The sequence below is a fragment of the Achroia grisella genome, unplaced genomic scaffold (assembly GCF_030625045.1).
Source record: "Achroia grisella isolate CSIRO2021 unplaced genomic scaffold, CSIRO_AGI_Agris_v1 utg1573, whole genome shotgun sequence".
In the NCBI taxonomy this organism is placed as follows: Eukaryota; Metazoa; Arthropoda; class Insecta; order Lepidoptera; family Pyralidae; genus Achroia; species Achroia grisella.
In genome coordinates, this window is record NW_026712655.1 from 1,247,367 (window position 1) to 1,268,760 (window position 21,394).

The 21,394-nt window shown below is 31.4% G+C and overlaps 1 protein-coding gene across 2 annotated transcripts; it reads right to left on the reverse strand.

Moving 5' to 3' along the window:
• Nucleotides 1-3,290: 3,290 nt before the first annotated feature.
• LOC131841131 (testis-expressed protein 2) lies at nt 3,291-20,735 on the reverse strand. 2 transcript variants are annotated; one of them, XM_059189379.1, is made up of 21 exons: nt 20,571-20,735; nt 19,790-20,233; nt 19,092-19,198; nt 17,870-18,011; nt 17,184-17,695; nt 16,260-16,347; nt 15,901-16,054; nt 13,464-13,673; nt 12,228-12,298; nt 11,830-12,032; nt 11,045-11,166; nt 9,861-10,026; nt 9,347-9,466; nt 8,844-8,948; nt 8,196-8,354; nt 7,105-7,294; nt 6,250-6,353; nt 5,832-5,953; nt 5,393-5,477; nt 4,916-5,055; nt 3,291-4,342 (listed from the first exon to the last, which is right to left on the reverse strand). In XM_059189379.1, exons 1-21 carry the CDS (start codon nt 20,587-20,589, stop codon nt 4,153-4,155), a joined length of 3,453 nt encoding a protein of 1,150 aa, XP_059045362.1. In that variant the 5' UTR covers nt 20,590-20,735; the 3' UTR covers nt 3,291-4,152. The 2 variants fall into 2 exon arrangements, with proteins under 2 accessions (XP_059045362.1, XP_059045363.1); XM_059189380.1 differs by lacking the exon at nt 8,844-8,948.
• Between the last annotated feature and the right edge of the window lie 659 nt (nt 20,736-21,394).

The following is a 21,394-nucleotide window of genomic DNA, read 5'->3' on the forward strand; positions in this document are numbered from 1 at the left end:
GATCGGAATTGAACTCTATTTGCAATCATAGACTGAAGTGCCATTCGCTGAATATTTAAATATTTTCAAACTAAGTTAAATTTGAAATAAATTTAGAGAATGGTATTTCAGAATCTGCTTAATACATTTACTTTATTTTTAAATATTATATTCAAATGGAACCCTAAATTACATACTTTAATAACATGTCTGCGTAAGTATATCTTATTTTTTTTCTATAAAGCTGTTTGATAGAAATCTGTAGTAGTAATTTAAAGTAAGGAATATACTCGTGAATGTAGTTTTTTTCTAGGGGAGTTTTTTAATTAACTATAATCGGAAAGGTAGCATTTCCTACTTTTGCAAAATAAAAAAGATTAATCAAAATATACAGTTGGAGAGTTTCTTAATTATTGCGCAAGTCATCTCAAGTTGCAGAACAGGACGGTGAGAATAGTGACTAAAACTTGTAAAAGTGTACAAGTGGCAAAATATATCCTACATGAATAACTGATTTTGATATTGCCGTTGGGGTATTTAAACACCAAATAAAAATAACTCATTCCACTCACTGCATTAGTACCGCATCAGGGGAACTATCATAATTTATTCTACATCACGATTATATCCTTACTTTTAAATACATAATTTCTCACATATTATGCAGAAAGATAATTATAGTCTCGTACATATATGTTAAAGAAGGAAAAATTTCGTAGAAGAGGATCCAACATCAAAATAGATAAACAGGTACTTCAATCATTGTGATATGTACTAGTGGAAATTTGAGAATGTTATCTTAATATTTGTAATGAATTTATTATATTTGGTAACGACAGCAAATACCGAAAATATTAATACGTATATGAATAATATTGATCCAAAAATTTCATAAGACCTCATTACGCTATACAAGCGGGACTGTTCAAAAGTGCAACAATACTTATCGGTATCTATAATATTTTTGGCATTATATCAGTGAATAACAAAAAAAGCAACATTACACAAAAGGCAGATAAAATAATGATAAATATTATAATTATACAAAACTGGCAATCTGTTTTCTCCTGCAATATAAAATCGCTCGCACCTTTTTACTTTACAGTAATATTTATTTTTCCATTATAAATTCGATTGTTCTAGATATTATTCAACCTGCCTTCCGCTCATTATAGTCAAGATACAAAGATAGCAAATTCTTGAGCAAGTTATTATCAGCCTTTGAAATTCATATTCTTATATATTCATACCTTCCGTGTAACATATGAAACAGAACTATACCGTATCCTACGCACCAATTTATATTCAGGAAACATTGGCATACCTACGGTTTATGCGAATTAAATCATAACACACTAAAAAAACATTTTCTGGTTTTTTTTTCTTCAGTATAGAATTGAAATATCTTTGCAATAAGTGTCGATCAAAATAATATTATCTATTTGAAGACTGCATATTTTTATACAATTCTAATAAGTAAGATATATTGAGTAAACACAAATACCACACAACAAATAAGTGTTCCTTATTTTGTATAATACGCATACGTAGAATATAATTAGACGAACGCGTAATGAAAAATTTCTTACTTTCTCGACACAATCAGTAAAATTATATTGTGCGATTTAGTCCGAAATAAAACAAAATCCAAATAAATCATTAATTGATACAATAAATATTAAATTATCTATAGCAAATAAATGCTTTTCACAATGTTGAAAGATATACGACACAGATATTAATACAGATAAAAAACCCCACCAAGTATTTTAAAACAAATGTGGTGCTTTAATAATGTGAAATTATTATTATAGTGAATTTGTAGTTACAAAAATATTGAATATTTGATATTAATATAAAGTTTGAAAATACATTTTTTTTCATATTCATTCACATTGGTTAGATATAAAATTTGATAATCCAATTAGAAGTAACAGGTGTAGACGCAATTATTGTCAAAACATTTATACTACCGAGAGGAAGCTCATTGACTTGAAGTTTGTAATGGTTTGTTCAGACGGCGACAATTTTGCAGCGCTAAATTCTATCCGCCTGCGTTGTTATATAAAGAATGCATTGTCTTCACCAATTTTCGCTCAAATTTATCACTAAATATATAATTTTGCACCAGTGATCTTTGCCTTTTTATTGGCATTCTACAAGACTACTCATTGGGAATCTGGGAAAGATGGGGCTTCAAAACTAATACAATGCCAGGAATCGACCTATAATATATCACGAAATCAATCGTAGACGGTGAGATTTTGAGCTGTCAAAATTGTTACCGGCAAAAGCGGTATAAATAGCTATTCTTCTCTGAAAGCACGAAATGTGATGATTAAAGATAATATATAAAAAGCGTAGGCCACATACATCACTAAGAGAATAATGGATGCAGAACAAAACAAAACAAATCTAAGGTAGTCGTGATTTAATATTGAGTAGTATAAAGCAACTCCATCACGTTCATACGGTTATAATGTAAAATGTTTTTAAATCAAAGGACATTTACGTCAACATTATTATTGTAATTTCAATTTGAAGATTTAATTTTTCATTTTAATTATAAAAAAAATAAACTATAGCTACATAAACGATGGCCTTGATATTTGCATGGCAAGATTAATCATCAACATGATAAGAAAATTTAACAACCGCAAGAAATAGTTTGTTAAAACAAATGTAATTGACGATCTTATAAGGAATCATTATTTTTCTCAAATAGGATACTAGGGACATCCATTGTCTACACATTCCTGTTGTGTCACATATAACATGTCTACTTTGGTTCCTTATGTATTTCTCTGTTTATTGCAAACAATATAGAACATATACCGACAATGCCCAAATTTTATTGACAGATGACCTAAATGTCTAACATTAAGTAATTTTAGACATATACATTTAAAATTACAACGATTATTTGTTATTCGTATTATGTAAGGTCAAATGTGGTCAGGTCGAGTGTTAATATCATATTTTTAACACGATACGTATAGTTAACATTGACTACCCTATCTGCGATTACAAAAGAGAGCACAATAATTATAGATAGATAAACGGGAATGCCTTCTCCCTGCTGTTTATTTTAGTTTATAAAAAGCCATGTGACTTACAATAAAATGACACACAATGTTATTACTAAAAATGGAGTACAAGCATTAGTTGGCAACAAAATAGTTAATTAATATTTTGGCTTCTTATGAACATTGTTTCTAATAATCATATCACTTTGTAAACACAAAAATAAATGTACCACAATACCAAGTAATTACTAAATACACACTTACTGGGTAAAAAAAAAACCAATAAAAAGTAATCATGCTCATATTATAAAACATTACACAACAATTTAACATAAAAAATCTAGCTAATACTCTAAAATTAACCACATCCATATTTTCAACAGACCTCTTCATTAAACTTTAATACATTTGTTTTTCTAACTTTTATATTTACATACAACGTGGAAAAGGTATTCAACATTCGGAACGAAAATAATTATTTACATTCTAAATATTTTCTAAATATAAATGCTAAATGTGTATGTACCGCCGTACATTAGCTAAACTAGTGATGGCCTCACATTTATAAGACGCCAATCGTTGCACGAAAACGGTACATATTCAACGCTTAAAATAATAATTTGTATATATCCAATTCGTATTCAACGTAAACCGCAATAATATTAATATTTCTATATTATTGGTTTGCAATGTTTACCTTTTTAAACATACCTTTTAGGTTGCTATAATAAATTATAACTCTTTTATAAATACGTAGTGTTCTGTGACTTCGTACTTTTGTAGATCGCCATATATTGATGATAATTAAACGGCAATAATAAAAAAAAAACTACGACACAACGCCATTTGTTGTTTACTTAATTATTTAAAATAGTAGGCGGCGTATTGAAGACAACATTTGTAAATTTTATTGATAGTCATAGATATACAATTCAAATATATATATGGCTCCTTTGACATATTCATTATCGCCATATAGCCCATTTTATACCGTTACAATATTATTTATCATACAAAACCTTGTTTTACTACTGTGCAGTGCCAACTAGTGTTGTAGCTAGTAGCCCGTCCCAGCTTCGCTTGGGTGCCCATATTTTTTTGAGAATTGTATATATTATAATAGTGACACAGGCTAATACCATGGCGTTTAATCGAAATCGATGGGCGTAGGCGTCATGACGTCAACGATAATATCCTCCATGTTGGGCAGTACGAGAACCTTTTCGAATTCCTTACTGAGCTTCTGTTCGATCCAGTTGGAGATGTGAGCGAAGCGTAGAGTTCGTGCGCCCACCGCCGGCCGCGCTTTTAGCACCAGGTGTGGGTTTGTGCTAAACCTGCCGTATTATTATATGAAATTAATAATAATAATAATTTATTCAGCTTAGTAACACTTAGTACTTAATACACAGTTCAAAATATATAAGAACTAAAAACTAATATTGCGCTATAAACTGAAAGGACCTCAACTCAGCTACTGTATCGGTGCAGCGCTGATTTTTTATATAAAGACAGATATAAATAAGTTTCGCTCTCCTTTTGGGAAAGTTTGTTTATCTCTAATGGGAAATATTGTTACATTTTTATGAATATAGAATAGCAGACTTAGGGCTACTTTAGGACTAGATGTTGTTCCTTGTATCCTGTAATTTACTGCCTTAACTAGACCCTTCAACAGAAACACATCTTAAAAAGCAAGCTGTTGCAAAACTGAAATATATGAGACTTAGGTAGCCACGTAGACGTTTTAGAAAATCCGGCGTTGTATATAATTTCTTCGACAATCGAATATTGCCAATTCTAGGACTAAGGTTGTCATAACAAACAGAAGTGTATTTATAGCTATATTGGTTACAATTAGAGATTAGTAAGTTTTTATTCGTTTTAAACGTTCATTAAAAAATACGCACCCGATCCAAATCCGATCATGTGGCGGAGGTGGCAGGTTTACAGCGAGTCGGCCCTCCAATCCTTGCAGTTCGAGTTGAAGTTTGATGTCTGTGTTGGACAAGCCTTCCATTGCCCGTTTCACGTACTTATAATCCGTCACCTACACATATATTTTATAAATACATACTACGATTTTATATTGTTGTGTTATTATAAAAACCGGTCAAGAAAATGTCAAACACACGACAATAATATTTTTATAGGTAGATCAAAATATAAATTCTTATATTTAGCATCTTCGTTTTAGTTTTTTTTTTATTTTGTTATACCTAGTGTTTTTGTTGTTTAAAGTAATGTAATTTTATTAGAAATGTTGAAATTAAAAATCAGATAACTTAGGTATATACAAAAATACAATAGAAAATGTCTTGTTTTACAAAAGCAGTTCAAAATAAAATAAATAAAATAGTTTTTTTCGATATATCTAAAAGTTTTACCTGTTGAAAATATTTATTTGTTGCTATTTTATCAACCATTCTTAAAAACTTCTTTTTCGATGAACCTCCTTCAGTTGTTGTAGACCTAAAAGAAATTAAAGACAATGTATTAAAAGTGACAAATAAAAAAGCGGTATAGGGTTCAAAATAATAATTTAATATTGGCAGTTAATATTTACATTGATACGTCGTACGTTTTATTTATATAAATTATTATAGGACTATTTATAGTCGTTTAAAGTAAAAAAGTAATACTATTCCATTAGGGTTATACTCTATCCTATATGCATGTTTCTGAATAATATAAAAATAATATATTGCAGTAACAGAAAGTTCAATAAGCATCATATCAATGAATTATTATTATTAATAATAATAATAGTAATTATAACTTTGACAACTAAATGTAATGTCCTGTACGTAATAAAATACGACTTACGCAGTATCCGAGAGTGGTATGTTATCGGCGCTGTCAACAGGTTGTAGCGGCGGACTCTCGTCGTCGCTACTTGACTCGGCTGAATCTTCCACTTCCGAATCATATATAGCTGGTTTCCGTTTCTGTATAAGTAGAAAGAGAGACAATTTTAAACCATTTCCGATCGGATGTTTTGGTATACTAGTTTTGGTCGAATGTTATTTATAATAATGACGGTAGATTTGACATATCATAAGAGTCTATAATAGACCTATATGAATACAGATATTTTAAATTTGAATATAATCAAGGAGACGATGATTGCTTGTGAATGATATCAGACAGTTTACTATAGTCTGATTAATAACATAACCCTATGTATAGGGACACGCTATCATAGTCTATTCTTGGGTTGTTAATTAGTCTAAACGATACTAACCCTCAATTGTTTTTCAGAGAACACAACGCCAGTCACCGACGTATTCAAATCGTTTTCTACAACGTTTTCGTTATTTGCTAATAGTTGGTCTTCTAACGTCAAATCTGTAATAATTAATGAATAATCTCTGTAATTATCATTAGAAACATAGAAGTTCTCAATAAAAAAGGAAATATTGTAATGTTTTCAAGAAACATAACTGTATATATAAATAATTTCTAAAATGACTAAGATATATTATAAAAATAATAATAATTCCTACAGTGCTATATAGTCCCAAGCTAAGTAGAGCTTGTATTATAGGTACTAGACAACTATTATAAATACACAGATATACACATTTCGTATTCAATGAAAGAAGTAACTGACATTGTAATAGATTAGTTTGGACACTGACTCTTCTTGAGTTTTATTACACTCTAGGGAAGAATATCTATAGTAGTAGTAAACAGTAAAGGAACAAATGCACACTATTTTTTCCGCTAGAGCTTCATTACACTCAAGAATAAATCTAACTATAGTACATGCAGTCCTCGTCTTACGGCACGTTAGGTTCTCGAAATACACGACGTAAGTCGAGACATATTTTTTCATATGTTTACATGTAAAACTCAAGAGTTAGGATCTAAACTAACCGAAAGAACTTAACAAGCATGTGCGGGGTTATCCCTGCTCGACTGATCCCGCGCTTCGCCGGCCTCACGGACATTGACCTCCCGACAAGTCAATTATCTTATGCCGGAAATCGAAACAATTGACGTACGTTAGTGTCAAAACATTGTTCGACGTAACTTGAAAAGACGCAAGTCGAGGATTGCTGGTATATAGTAGAGCAACAAATCCTAAAACACTGACTCTTCTCCTTGAGCTTCATGAGGTTGAGCTGCGTGAGTATGGTGATGTACGCGCCGCCGTCGTAGCGCAGGTCGGCGTCGAGCCACACGCCGCGGTCGTCGCAGCGCGGCGCCGCCACGCCCTGCACCAGCGGACACGCGCCCCGCAGCGACAGCTCCGTCACCACCAGCGGCGACATGAACGCCGGCAGCTACCGTACCATCATACACAATCAACTGCTGCCATTCGACACATTCTTTTATGCACGACCAGGACCGCGCGTGATTTAGTATAGGAAAGTCAGCGCGCGCGATCGTTACGGATTGTATTTTACTTATTTTTTGTCATCACTCTTTCGTGCGTGATAGCGGTGATCAAACGCTTTCAAGTTATTACACTTTCTTTTAAAATTTATTTTTTATTCCACATATTTTATTTTCAAAAACACATGCAAGATTTATAAATAACTATCTTATCTCTTTCTTATTAACTAATTGTCTCTTTGCTCTATAATCAGATGTCCTCCATATTTTTTATATTAATTGAATATTATAAAAAAGCGCTAAAGAATACACTTTTGTCGCTCACTTTTGATATGTCCTGTGACTTTTAGACAATTAGACATTATATTGTGTATCAAACGACACAATGGCATAAACGAGAGGCTAAATGCTATATGATATGATGTAACAAACGGTTATAGTTAATCGTTCTCATACACCGTCTCATATATATGTAAAATGGTAATTAATAAAGATTAATAATAATATACGTAGTCTAGTTATATAGCGTAATAAACTATGCTTTAAAGAGGATGATATGATAATATAAAGATATTATAAAACTTTATCTTGACAACAACAATTCTCAGAATATTATCTAACGTTAGTCGAGTATGTGCACTTTAAAATATGTATCAATTTCAAATTATGTCTATGCAATTGATTATTTCAAGAGTATATACATCTATTATGGCAAATTGATACAAATAATTTATTAGAAAATCTTTCAAAGTTCTATAAACTGTATGTAAATTGTTGACGAACATATAACAAACTATTGTATATCTATTATAGTTAGAATAGGTTTAGATATTAATAGTCACTACATACCTTGAGGGTGTTTAATTTCCTCTGAATGCGGCTTTGTAGTTTGGTGATCATGATGGGATCCCGCATCACGTCAAATACGAGTCGCGCCAACAGTGTGTTCACCCATGATATTTCAGCCGGCAGCGAGCGGCACTCGCACTCCCGGGTACCGCTTTTTGCCTGTTCGTATTGGTTTATTACAATGTGTAGTAAAATATATAACTATTGAATGTATTACATGGTACCTTAGTCCCAAACCAAGCAGACCGGGACGATACAATAGACAGATATACACACAGATTTTTACGTACTATCGGATTACATTTTGCATAATAAGCAAAAAAGCTGACATTACACCTGACGGTAAGTGGCACGTGGATAAGTAATACATAAATGCCCTGGTACCACTCACATTTTGAGGATTCCAGAGGGCTAAGATATCATGCTTTAGTATCTGTAATGATGAAAGCTTGTCATGAGTATAATTAATATCATGTATCTGATATCATAATATCACATACATTTCGATAATGAATTCTATGAACTTATATGAATATTTCTGCTCTCTATCAATATTTTACCAAGTTTTGCTATGATTATTAAAATTTAGTTAATTAACAATACCAATTCATGGGACTATTCGTTAGGTAATATGCATGAGCAACACACTTCAGTTTTTCTCTTCTTTTTATTCTTAGAACGCTCATGAGGTGTCGGTTCTATCTGACACGTAACGCCCACATCCGATGTCTGTTTGTATGCTGTGTCGTGCGACTAAAAAATTGTGATATTTAATTATTATAAGAAGCTATGTACAGTTTCATATACCGGATGACTTTTACCGTGCGAAAATAAATGTACATATTAATACATAGGTACATGATTGTGAAGTTATAAACATTTATTATTTATGGTCTTTGGCGGATGTCCGTTTCATTGTTTAAACTGTTCTCTGGCCTGAAACTTAGTTTCAGTCCGTCACTATCGTGTCATTGCAGATTACTACTTACTGTATTTTTAGCAATAAATAGAAATGGCTCTCTACTGATAGTAATGGTACTTTAGTTGACTACCACTATAACGATTTTATTGTATACAGCATATATTCTTCACTTTCTCCAAACGGCAAGAAAAGTCATCCGGTATAATAAAACATTAATATAAATGTTTACCTGTATAATTTTGAGAAGATATGGCCAAAAATTCTTCTCGTATGTCTCCATATCGAGCGACAATGGCTGTGATGATGTTGTTATCGTCACACCTTCTGATACCGTGTCGTTTGTTTTATTCTGCAACGATATAAATATATTATAATATATAGATAGGTATAAGAATTACACTACATTAATCTTACTATTTGTGAGTAATATGTAATTACGTTATAACATATATCTGACTCTACTTTACCAAACTTTGTTTTTAAACTATTACTGGTTGCAATATATTAAATAGTTAGAATAGAAAATATTAAATAAACATATACAACTGATTAAATTAAGTAATATTTAAGATTTAATGGACAGCACTGACAAATGAAGTGGAAAGGAAAAGCATGATTGACCATGTGTAAATGGTACATATCAAGTGAATTGAACGTTCATGACAAACAGTATATAATATTAATATATAGTACATCAGTATGTATCAGTGACATAGTATTATTGTTATTGGTACTAAACTTACAGTAGTCTTGGCGAATGCAACGGTGTCCTTCTCCGATAGCTTATAAACTGCCATTTCGATTCCGTCCTTGCTCTCTGTTACTGGCTCGCTGACCGACTTGTCTTCAGCTGCAGATGTGTCAGCAGATGCATTCGCCTCTGATATGGCTATGTTCAGTCGCCGAAACCTTATATAAAAGTATACGAATAAAAGTTTAATTAAACATTATAATATTTAATTAAATAGAATATTTTTTCATAATAATTTAATTAAATAGAATATTTTTATGTAATTAGAATAGCAAGCTAGCTGACGGTCCAGCTATTGATATGTCGTAGCCATCACCTATGTACATGACTTACACAGATATACATCATGCGTTGTTATTCTTGGAGAGTCCGAACTAAGATGTGATCCCCGTATTCTGTAATTTTACTGTCATATACTTCAAACAAAACACTTCTTACAAAACAAGTTCCTAGGCGGCTAAAATGGGTGAGACAGATGACACCAAATGATGACTTTATTCAAAGATAATTAAAATGAGTAAGAATTGAGTATAAGATCAAATGCTAATGGTCCTCTCTGCCTAGTGTCCTTCTCTGTAAGGGATCTGGAGCAAAAATAGATATATAGATAGGATAATTGTATTAGGCATAGGTTCATAGAAAATACTCAAAGACGTATACAGCCATATAGAAAAGTATAGATACATATATAAATATTTATCTTGTATAATGTATCTTTCAAATAATGAAAGATTTTTCAAATTGGTGTACGGTTTTCAGAGGTTATCATCCAGCTTTGAATAATCATAATAATTAACAAATTGTGAAAAAAATATATGTATCTAAGTAACATAAATACAATAGAGATTTTAAATATGACTGAAGCCTATTCAATTATTAAATTCAATGTCTATATAATTCTTCATTACAAAATGAAATCAGTATTGTATCACAATTATTATAAACCGTTTAATCATTTATTGGATGTTTAAAAGTAACAATTTATTGTTTATGTAATAATCACATAGAAGTGTAATCTCATGAATTTGCAGGAAGGAAGGAAAAATATTATATTACATTACAGTAAATTTAAACTCTGCTACAATATACGCTAAGTCGCAGGTACAAAGTACTATCAAGATTATAATGAGTATTCCGACATTGAACCAAAAGAGTAATAATCGTAATATAGCAGACCATTCATGCTTATCGCGGCCGGTGCGTGTGAAAAAGTACAAGTGTGAATGTTTGTCCTTGGAATGCTTCACGTGCACGCTCCATTCGCCCTCTACATTGCCTTCGGTCGCCGTATCCAATTCCTAGAACAAACACATATAGAATTTATTATAAAAAATATACATAAATATCCAGTCACGATTGTTATGTCAGATGAATTAATCTGAGATTGTAAACCAAATATTGCCTTCGAATACAACGTGCGAACCTACGGCATATATATACAATTAATTATTATCAGTGATTTCATCACAAGAGAGTCAGTTAGAAATATAAATTAACACACTAAGTTGATGATTTCGGCCATATTCGAATTCAAACTCCGTTTATTTAACTATCTTAAAGTCCTATCCGTCAGACAGGAGTTGGTCTTCAACCGATCCATAAGTCCATACGCGGGTTAAAAATATCCTTCGCCCCTATTTTAGACCGTGAAGACCAGAATGGATGAAGGACGGAACACAGCATTTGACTATAAGATCAATTTACCTAATTAAGAATTAAATAAAAAGAATGATTTATTTAGTTTCATAAGAGAATAGAATCGAAACAATCTTTTATTTAAATAAAATATTAAGTTTTGAGTAGTCTGCTTTTTTATACTATATAAGTATATGTTCACACGCGATAATCAAATTAACGTTCAGCTCAATATTTTCTATTACTACTTTTCAAAGATTATTTTATATCGATACTTTGTCTAAAAATAACAGTTGCACAGATTAAAATAAATCCATTTTACTTACCGCTTCTTCTAGGAACTCCTTGATCCTGCTCAATTCGTTGTCATCCAAATCTTCATCGTCTTCCTTCGTACTGGTGGCCGATTTGCTGGTAAGATCCATTTCCGCGTCAAAGAATGACGGCTCCTCAAAGTGGATCGCCCTCTCTGATGGTGTTTGACCTTCGTTGGGCTCTGTACATGTCGACACGCTGTCCGTCTTTTTATCTATATCGTATACAAGATTTATATTGTACACTACTGACTGACTCACGTGACTTCGTCTGCGCCACATATTGTTCGGTGCTTTATGTTACCATGACAATATATTATGGATAATATTAGAAAATAATATTATGGAAAATACATACATTATTTTTAATTCTAATAGAATTACCTGCTCATAATAGTTATCAAACTTACCTCTTTGTATTTTTCTAACAAATCTATGTCGTAGGCCTTCTTTTCCCGTTTCTCCTTCAGAATGTGATGCACTAAAATAATATATTAATTTTTAAAATATATGGAAGGATAGAGAACATATACTATATTTGGATAACCAAACATTGAATATAATTATGTAAACTAAATGTAACGTAGACAAAAAAGTTAAATTGTTCATTCATATGTTACTAATTCATATGCAATTTGAATGCATTCACTCAATTTGACAATACAAGATTGTGAGAAAAAAACAATTATACTTATTAGATCAATCTAATACATAAATGACTCTGACTCGATAAATCTCATTAAATTAGACTATCATACGCACGGAACCCTAGAACAACAATAGTGAAGAATATCAGTGTTCCCAACGTGGGGCCCACACCCTACAGGGGGCGATTCAAAAATGAACTCTTTATAAAAATGTATTTAGAATTTTAATAAAGATATAGAATTTTAGAAAGGCTAAGGAGGCATGGCTCTTAATAGGTTGGGAAACACTGGTCTAGATAATCTTTGTCGTACACAAAGATACCCGACATGTAAACGAGTAGTAGACAAAAACAATAGTCACTAATTTAATTTGCGACACATTTGAATGATAAGGTGCTGCCATTGTCATTTATCAATCGCATAATGTAAATATACATACAAAGTATCTTATATTTTTATTGTTTGTGCTTAACTTTTGTGTTCATTTATTATCACACCCTAATTTCCTTCTAACCCAATTGAACCACCTACAGTTTCCTTGGACTGTCCGTTTAATATTATCACTAGGTACAATAGCTGGAAAGTGGGAACTGTATATGTTCATATACAGCCCAGTTTTTAACGATTAACCAATGTGACGACGACGCTAGTCGTAGTAACAATTAAGTGTTAATTAATAATTTTCATTAAATATCTTTAAATTATAATAATAAATTAAAACAATTTACATATCGCCATTTAATTGAAAGCAAACCATTTAATAGACATCTGATAGAAATACTTAACATTAACATATAACATTTTACATTTTTGTAATACTCATAGAAAACAGCCAAACCAGTACAAATACGACTATAAGTATTTGTACTGGTTTGGCTGTTTTTTATGAATATAAAATATTTGCATCGTCCAAGAAATCATCGGAGGAATGGTGGTGTGCGAAAATCCGCTAAACCACCGATGTTGTCAAATATAATATTAGTATTCCAATCTTGTTACCTCTTGTCTCGTCTTCTCCATACAAACTTCCTCTTCTTCTCCGGACTAGTGTTAGTGTCAATACTTTCAACTTCGTGCTGTATTTGCTGATCTTTACTTTTCTTATCCGACCCGCCCTCAGCCTTCTTTTCTGCATTCTCTTTTTCTAATACTTGAATCTTCTCTTTTTCATTGAGTATTATACAGATTGGATATTTTTTGCTCCATTGTCTATAACATAATATTTACGTTCAAGTAATCCTGTAAAATTATGGATACCTTACAAAAAAAGAGCAATGTAGTTTTTTTTTATGTAATGGAATAGTTGATGGATCGCATCAGATTTACACAACCAAAAATAATAACATTCATTAAGAAATGTAACAATTTATAACTTGTTAACAAAGTCCTTTCCCTTCATATCATCTAAAATTATTTGAATTCATATTAAAATAGTACGAATGTGTTATATTATTGTAGGTAATAAAGATAATTTAGTATAAAAAATGCATAATCTGTTTGACTATGCTTAGCATATTTAGTAAACAATTTTATCGTTTTATCAAAATTATTCATTTTAAGTAAGACCGTTTTAATGCAATGTTATTTAGATAACATGAAGTACATACTATTAAAACTGTTAAAGAAATATAGCACGTCTCTTGAACAAATTTACATAAATAAAAATGGAAAAGTATGTATTTCCATACTAATGTATACTATTGTTATAAATAGGAATGTAAATATTTTTTTTGTAAACCACACTAACTTGATCACTTCACGGAAAGAATGTATGAATATTTTTAATTTTGACTATAGTCTTTCTAAAAAGTGTTGAGCTGCCTAAAAACTATTTATTGTGTTTAGGCACAGTATCACTACATACTCAATAGATATAAGGCATAAATTATACAGACATACGTAATTGATTAAACAATATATTAATGTACAACAAAAACATAGAACAAAAACATATCGTGTATAGTAGATAATAGATTCGGACAAGTATAGACGGTCATTAACCCAATTGTTTTCGGTTGAGCAGTTCGCGAGCGAAGGTTACCTAAGGCATGACAATGAACGTCTTAAACTAGACTTTAGAAGTAGAGTTTACCCGATAAACGTTGTACTAAATACATAGTTAAGTAACATTGAATATTTTAAATTAAAATAAACATTCTAGGCATAAAATTAAAATAAGTTATCGTTTTTCCTGTTTTATTTATATACAACTTTTATAATTATTTATTTCTGAACATCATTGTATTCAAATTGTCAAGTTAAGAGATATTTTTCTATTTTAATACTTGATTTATACTAAAATTATAAAAAAGAAAAAGTATGATTTCGTTATTTATTGACTTATATTAATAAATAAACAACAAATAACATAAATAAGTCTTTAAACTTGGTGTAAAATGTAATGTTATGTAATGGTATGTTATCAGCGAAGAACAAAGTATTCTACGCGAGTAGCGCCGCGGGTACCGGTAGTTTCTAATTCAACGTAAACATAATTCTGACTGTACAGTTTTAATCCTATAATGTAATTAACAATACATTTTCTTCATCATATGAGATTCATGCATATATTTGGTTAATGTTAGTTTTAAGGAATCTACATACGAGTACAGGGTTGACCTCGCCAGTTTGCTTCTTGTTAAGTCAAACAAAATAAAAACATAACAATATCGTTATCTATTCTATAATAAAGATAGACAGGTGAAATCAAATCAGTAAGAATGTGGAGTTATGGTTTTCACTATTATTCAATTTTAGTCGAAAATATTAATTTTTTTTTAAAGTTTATTTTAGATTCTAATTATATTTTCAGTAAATGTGATGTAGATTTAACTATAAAATTCTGAAATAAGATTTCACAATTTTTTTTTAAAGAATTCTACAAAATTATTGCTATTGCTTTATATTTTAACCAAAGTATCTTAACTTGAAATCGATTAGATAACGCTCCACGAACTATTGCAATGTATGAGAATTGAAAAGAAATAGATGACCATAATGATTTCAACGTAATTTAAACTTTAATTGCAGATGATAAAGCACAAATTTGGCTTGTGTCGCAATAAAAGAAACTAAATATCAAGAAAAAATCAAACTACAAGTGAGGCGAATATCTCTGCCATTTGCAACGCTATTACGAGACACCTATCAAGTGGTATTGCTCATTGACTCAATTGTGATATCTAAGGATACGGACGAATGAAACGCGGTCAGTCCGGATAATTCCAGACCTGTACTTATGCTACGCTTCTTGGGCACCAGAAAGTTGATAGGATGAGGATGAAGTCAAGTTAATTAGCCCATCGCAGTGAATTCAACAGGGATTAGCCATAATACTTTCCAGGGGACTGCATGGAGGTTAATCAGTTAGGCTATAGAGGGACAAGTGGCCAATAGTAAAAATCCTTTATAAATAAGTAACAACTCTTCTAAATACCTTCTTCGCACAAGTCCTTTAGGTAATAATATGACTCGTGCTCCAGTCAGGTTATACAGTCTATGCTGGTAAAACACAATATTTTCAATCTTTTCATCCCACAACGCTTTCTTTGGCACTTTCGTTTTTGTGTACGATATTCTCAAGTTGCAACCTGTTGAAGTTCAATAACAATATTTTAAAATAATAACAGCCATTTCTGCTTGACCAGAAACTCTTCATACTCTTATAATTATACCTTTTAGTTATATACATTCTATACATATTCCAAATGAATATAGTCTATTATAGTATGTATGTTAGGCAGAACGCTAATTTTCATATACACTTGTCAATGACAATAAAATTAAATTACTCACCTTCCAGTTTCATAAATGCTGTTGTTGTCTTATTAATATGGTACGCATATGGATCGTAGTCTGGGAATCTGTAGTGATTTATCCAGCCCTGTGAAAATATTCAATAATTTATAATTGTCGATTATATTAAATACACATAGTTATAGTATACAAAATTGAATCAATAAAGTGTCAAAATTAGGCAACACTAGCTGACCAGCGCAACTTCGTCTGCATAACACTTACTTGACATTTATCATTATATTTCGCCCAATTTACATAATATCTTTTTAAGTTATAGCCTATGTTTTATTCTGATGTATAAGTTATATTACTGTAAAGTTATTAGTGAAAAGGTAACGAACATTCATAATTATAAACTTTTGCGTTTTAACATTGGTAAGATACAATAAAGCAATATCATTGCATTTTTAAAAATTATAATGTGTTTGCAAGAATTTTATATCTTTACATTGTAATACTGCGAATTTTGTCCTAATAGCGTACTAAGGTGTTCCCCAGATTTCAATCAACAACAATATCTCTCTAAAGATAAGCTACGTCATTTCCCGTTACTATATAATCCTTACTAATATTATAAATGCGAAAGTAACTCTGTCTGTCTGTCTCGCTTTCACGCTAAAACTACTAAACCGATATGATTTGATGAATGACATTTGGTACACACATAGATTAGACCCTGAGAAAGGACATAGGCTACTTTATAATGCGAAATAAGGGTTGTAAGAGGTTGAAAGGGGAGATGAAAGTTTGTATGGAAAATCGACATTATTGGTAGCTAGAACAATGACACTTTTTTGTAGTATTTTGGTTTAGGTTATTGAATATTTTTTCTTTATTTGGTCAAGGCCACTATAACACGCGGACGACGTCGCGGGCACAGCTAGTTTAATATAATTGGAATAATAGTTTTGCATTTCTTACCTCATACTTCTTTAACGGCGTATGCTCCTTGACAGAAGGTATAATATACGACACAGGCACAGTACTGTTACATTTCAAGTGGAAGAAACTATTTTTTTTTGGTTCATCGGTAAAGTAATTATCTAATAACCACTGCTTGAGATTGCTAGCAAAACAAAAGAACCATATACCTAATATAAATCCATTCCAAACATTCCATTTAGGAAATAAAACATAGTTTACGAGTAATAAAAATGTTAAGAAATACATAGAAAAATTTAGGAAATAAGTCTTTTGTTTAGGCTCGTGTGATTTAAGATTGCTCTTGCTTGGAGGCAGACTATTTGGCGCGGGCGGCGTTCGTTTAGGACTATTCTCTATAGACTTGGTGCCCTGTAGATTTTCTCCTTCCATATGCGTGATATCGCCAAAACCATCTGTTGTATCTTCTAAAGCCTCAACACCAGACTCTACATCCATCAAATTGCCATCATTTAGGAAGTCTTTTGAAATGTCAGCTGAATCACTGTGAACTGAAAAATATTTTGAGCCTTACTGTCTGGGTAACAGTCATCAAATTTGATTACTACACAAGTATTGTAAGTGATGATGTAAAATGTCAGTAACAGTTGTTGATTTCTACAACAAAATAGAAAACAACCTAGTTTTCTATTTTGTTGTAGAAATCAATGTCTGAATAATCATACCTAAATTTTTGTGTGTATCATCACTGGAATCTGAATAGTTTTTGGTATCGACAGGAAGACTTGATTCGCGTTCTGCCGCTTTTGCAGTTATGGGCTGGGTCATCTCAGACAAATTCTGCATGCTACTATCAAGCGAGGACACCTAATATGTGATAGATAATTACTGAATTAGTTTCAATATCATTGCTTTTATGTAACTAAAATGGCAATCAAGTACGGCAAAGAAGCTGATGGTCCATCGGGTAGTATATGCCAACAATATATATGAAAATCGCCAGGGATACATGTGTCCCCCATAGTACATACCCCTCAGGCATTGCTATTCTGGAAAACTAACATATTATGGCTAAATACCCTCTAATTTCACTGAGACTGACACATCTCACTTTTCAACCATAACAAAGTTTATAAAGAAGCTGGTTTATGGTTCATTTAAATGGATGAGTCAGAGGATTTATACACAGTCTACCTCTATAAATCTATGGCTATATAAGAATCTATGGCACATCAATAAAAGTGAGAGTAGGATGAGGTAGCAGACCAGTGATCATACCTATAGCCATAAATAATGTATAATGGATGTATAAGATATATAATGGAGACATTTTAATATATTATAATAGAGCACACAAAAGAAGCAGGGGCAGGACCAAAAGATGGGAAGATGACATTAGGAAGGTAGCAGGGAAAGTTTGGATTCAGAGTGCAAGGAACCGAACCCTATGGAAATACTTGGAGGAGGCCTATGTCACATGACAGATTGTTGGCATTCAGATGTGGAAAAAAATAAAATAAAATAAAACTACTAAATTATAGACTAACAGGACCACAGTTACTGCTGTGAATTTGTAATGTTAACAGTAAATAAAGGCTTTTATTATTATTATATATATAAATACAATGTTATACATGTATTATAGAGAACATAGATTTGACGAAGGATGTAAACTCTAGAGCTGCACTGCACTAATTTAAGAAATTCTCTGACATTCTATGACAAACAAAAACAAATTTATGAAAGAATGTATTTATTTGTCATTAGTAGAAAAGGTTTGTTATCAATATAATATATGTATAGCTATTGTTCTATGAAGTATGATGGTAATAGAACATTTAATTTATATATGATTAGCTAATGTGGTCTTTACGGTCTTAGACTAAATATGAACATGAATAATATTACCAGGAATGGGAGGTTTTTAAATTAAATGAATTTTTTTACCTGGTTGTCAGTGTCCCCAATGCTCTGCTGATCAGAATCTTTGATGGCTGAATTTTCTTCTGAATCAGACATAGAATTGTCTCTAGGGACACTTTTCTCTTTTGTTTCTATTGGAAATAAAACACAATTTAAGAATTGCTGTATATTAGTACCTGGATAATTAAGAATGCTCAAGATTTTATTACTTTCTTCAAATAATTACACCTCAAGTATACAATCAACTTTCATTGGATTTAAAATGTTTCAGGACAAGTGTTTAAACCTAGACTAAGGTTTTAGCTGTTTGAAAATGTATTTTATGATATAAACTAATATTTTTGTACAATAACTTAAATTGAAAACATGTAATAATATCATTCGTAGACATTCTTCATTATGATATAATGTAAAATCATAAACCACAACCCTTGTAAATTGTTGCCCAATAGGGTGTGATTGTTGATCTATTGTATATATATTGTTATACCACCTACAAATTAATAAATCCACACAGTTAGCGATAAAGATTATATTCTATTGTATGCAGGGTAGACTTATATGTGATAAACTAAAAAAGAAAAATTTGTCTTGTCCAACTGATCATTTTTTCTAATTAGACGAGGATTATATTTACTTCTGGTAACATGTTTAAGCCAGTATACAAAACATCAACAAACACTATTATTAGCAGGTTAAAACCAGTGTTAAAAACTACTTACCATCAACAGACCGTGTCTTCATATCTTCTACTGCCTGAGCTATTTTGAATTTGAAATCATGGAATATCTTCCATGTTTCATTACTTTCTTTTGCATCTGGGGCTGCTTCAGAGGTGCTTCTCTTTCCCAAACGGTTTAAATATTCCTTCATGGGGGAAGATGTCACTTCCTTAGGTGGTTTTGGCTCATCTATTTGCTTAGAATCTACAGGTTTCACATCTTCATTCTTTTCTGAAGGTTTCTCTGCCCTAATAGACTTGAAATATTTTTCTAAAATAGATGCAGACTTGTCACCACGCTTAGGACTAGCATTTTCACTCTGGGTGCTAGATGGTGCATCACATTGAGGTGTGGGAGGATCATCATCACTAATACTATACAGTTCTTCCAGTTGTTCATTATTTGCATTGTATTTAAATGATAGGGATGCATTAGTTGACTTCCCTGGGAAATGGCAGATAAACATTATAATTCTAAAAATATTGGACTGTTAAGAAAATATCTTTAAATGATACATTATAATAATACATTTACATCGTATAAGAAACAAAAAAGATCTAATACGAGAATTAAAGTGGAAATGAATATACTATTGTTTGTTACCGTCTTTGTTGTTAAATATACATTGATGTATATACAAACTCATCAAGAGAACGTACACAACTAGTTTTAAAATTAATTGAATAATTGCGCAATAGTGGGATAATGAAGCAAGTAGATGAGACTTATAAAAATGTGGCCATATGTTGAGCAATTTCGAAACAAATTGTTGTCAACATACCTGCGCCGGAGACCTCCATAGTCGAAAACAAATGACAAATTCCAAATACTACATACTCTGGAAATTGTAAAATAAATATAAAGGAATATCACAATTCACACTCAAAATATTATTCTTAATTATCTCGATTATGATTCATAAATATCAATATTCAATTCGTTTAAAATTAATAGAGTTAGTACTATGAGTATGACAAGAAAATGATAGTAGTAACTAAATTGGTAAACAGTAACTGATTGACGTCTGCCTGACGTAACAGACAGTGACTGCACAGTCACGTCACACGTCAGCACATTATCTTCAATAGTAAATTACTCTGTATGACTTTTTTTTCTTTTTGTTTTTCTTAACCTTTCCACTGATACATTCACCTAGAAGAATACTCTCCTAAAAAAACCTTTGCAGATTTTTATGGATGATAAGATGAGCATGATGTCATGTTAGTTAGCCTCGCGCAGTTACAAATTTATCACGATGGTTTTCAGGGAGAATCACGTGGAGGTCAACCTGACAATGTACCATGCATTGTTTGCAATGGGGACATTGGTCACATCACTATTCCCCCAGGAGTGTGTAGTTTGGTTGATACCAATATTGTCACAGTGGTTGTTTAATTTCAAAAACTTCTTTTATAAATTAATCTTCATTTTATATTTAGCAATTGAAATTTTGAAATACTTTTAACCAAAATATTAATTAATATATATTATTATTATTGAACAACTACATTGATTTAATTAGAATTGTATTTCACTAATAATTAATTAATATTTAAAATTTATTTTTAAATACATCTAAATCCAATGACGGTTATGATATTATTT

Excerpts from the sequence above, each read along its gene's own strand:
- LOC131841131 (XM_059189379.1), bottom strand. Across the intron at positions 9,467-9,860 it reads TTGCATTCGCCAAGACTACT|AATAAAACAAACGACACGGT; the intron begins GTAAGTTTAGTA and ends ATATCGTTGCAG. Across the intron at positions 5,478-5,831 it reads ATACCACTCTCGGATACTGC|GTCTACAACAACTGAAGGAG; the intron begins GTAAGTCGTATT and ends AATTTCTTTTAG.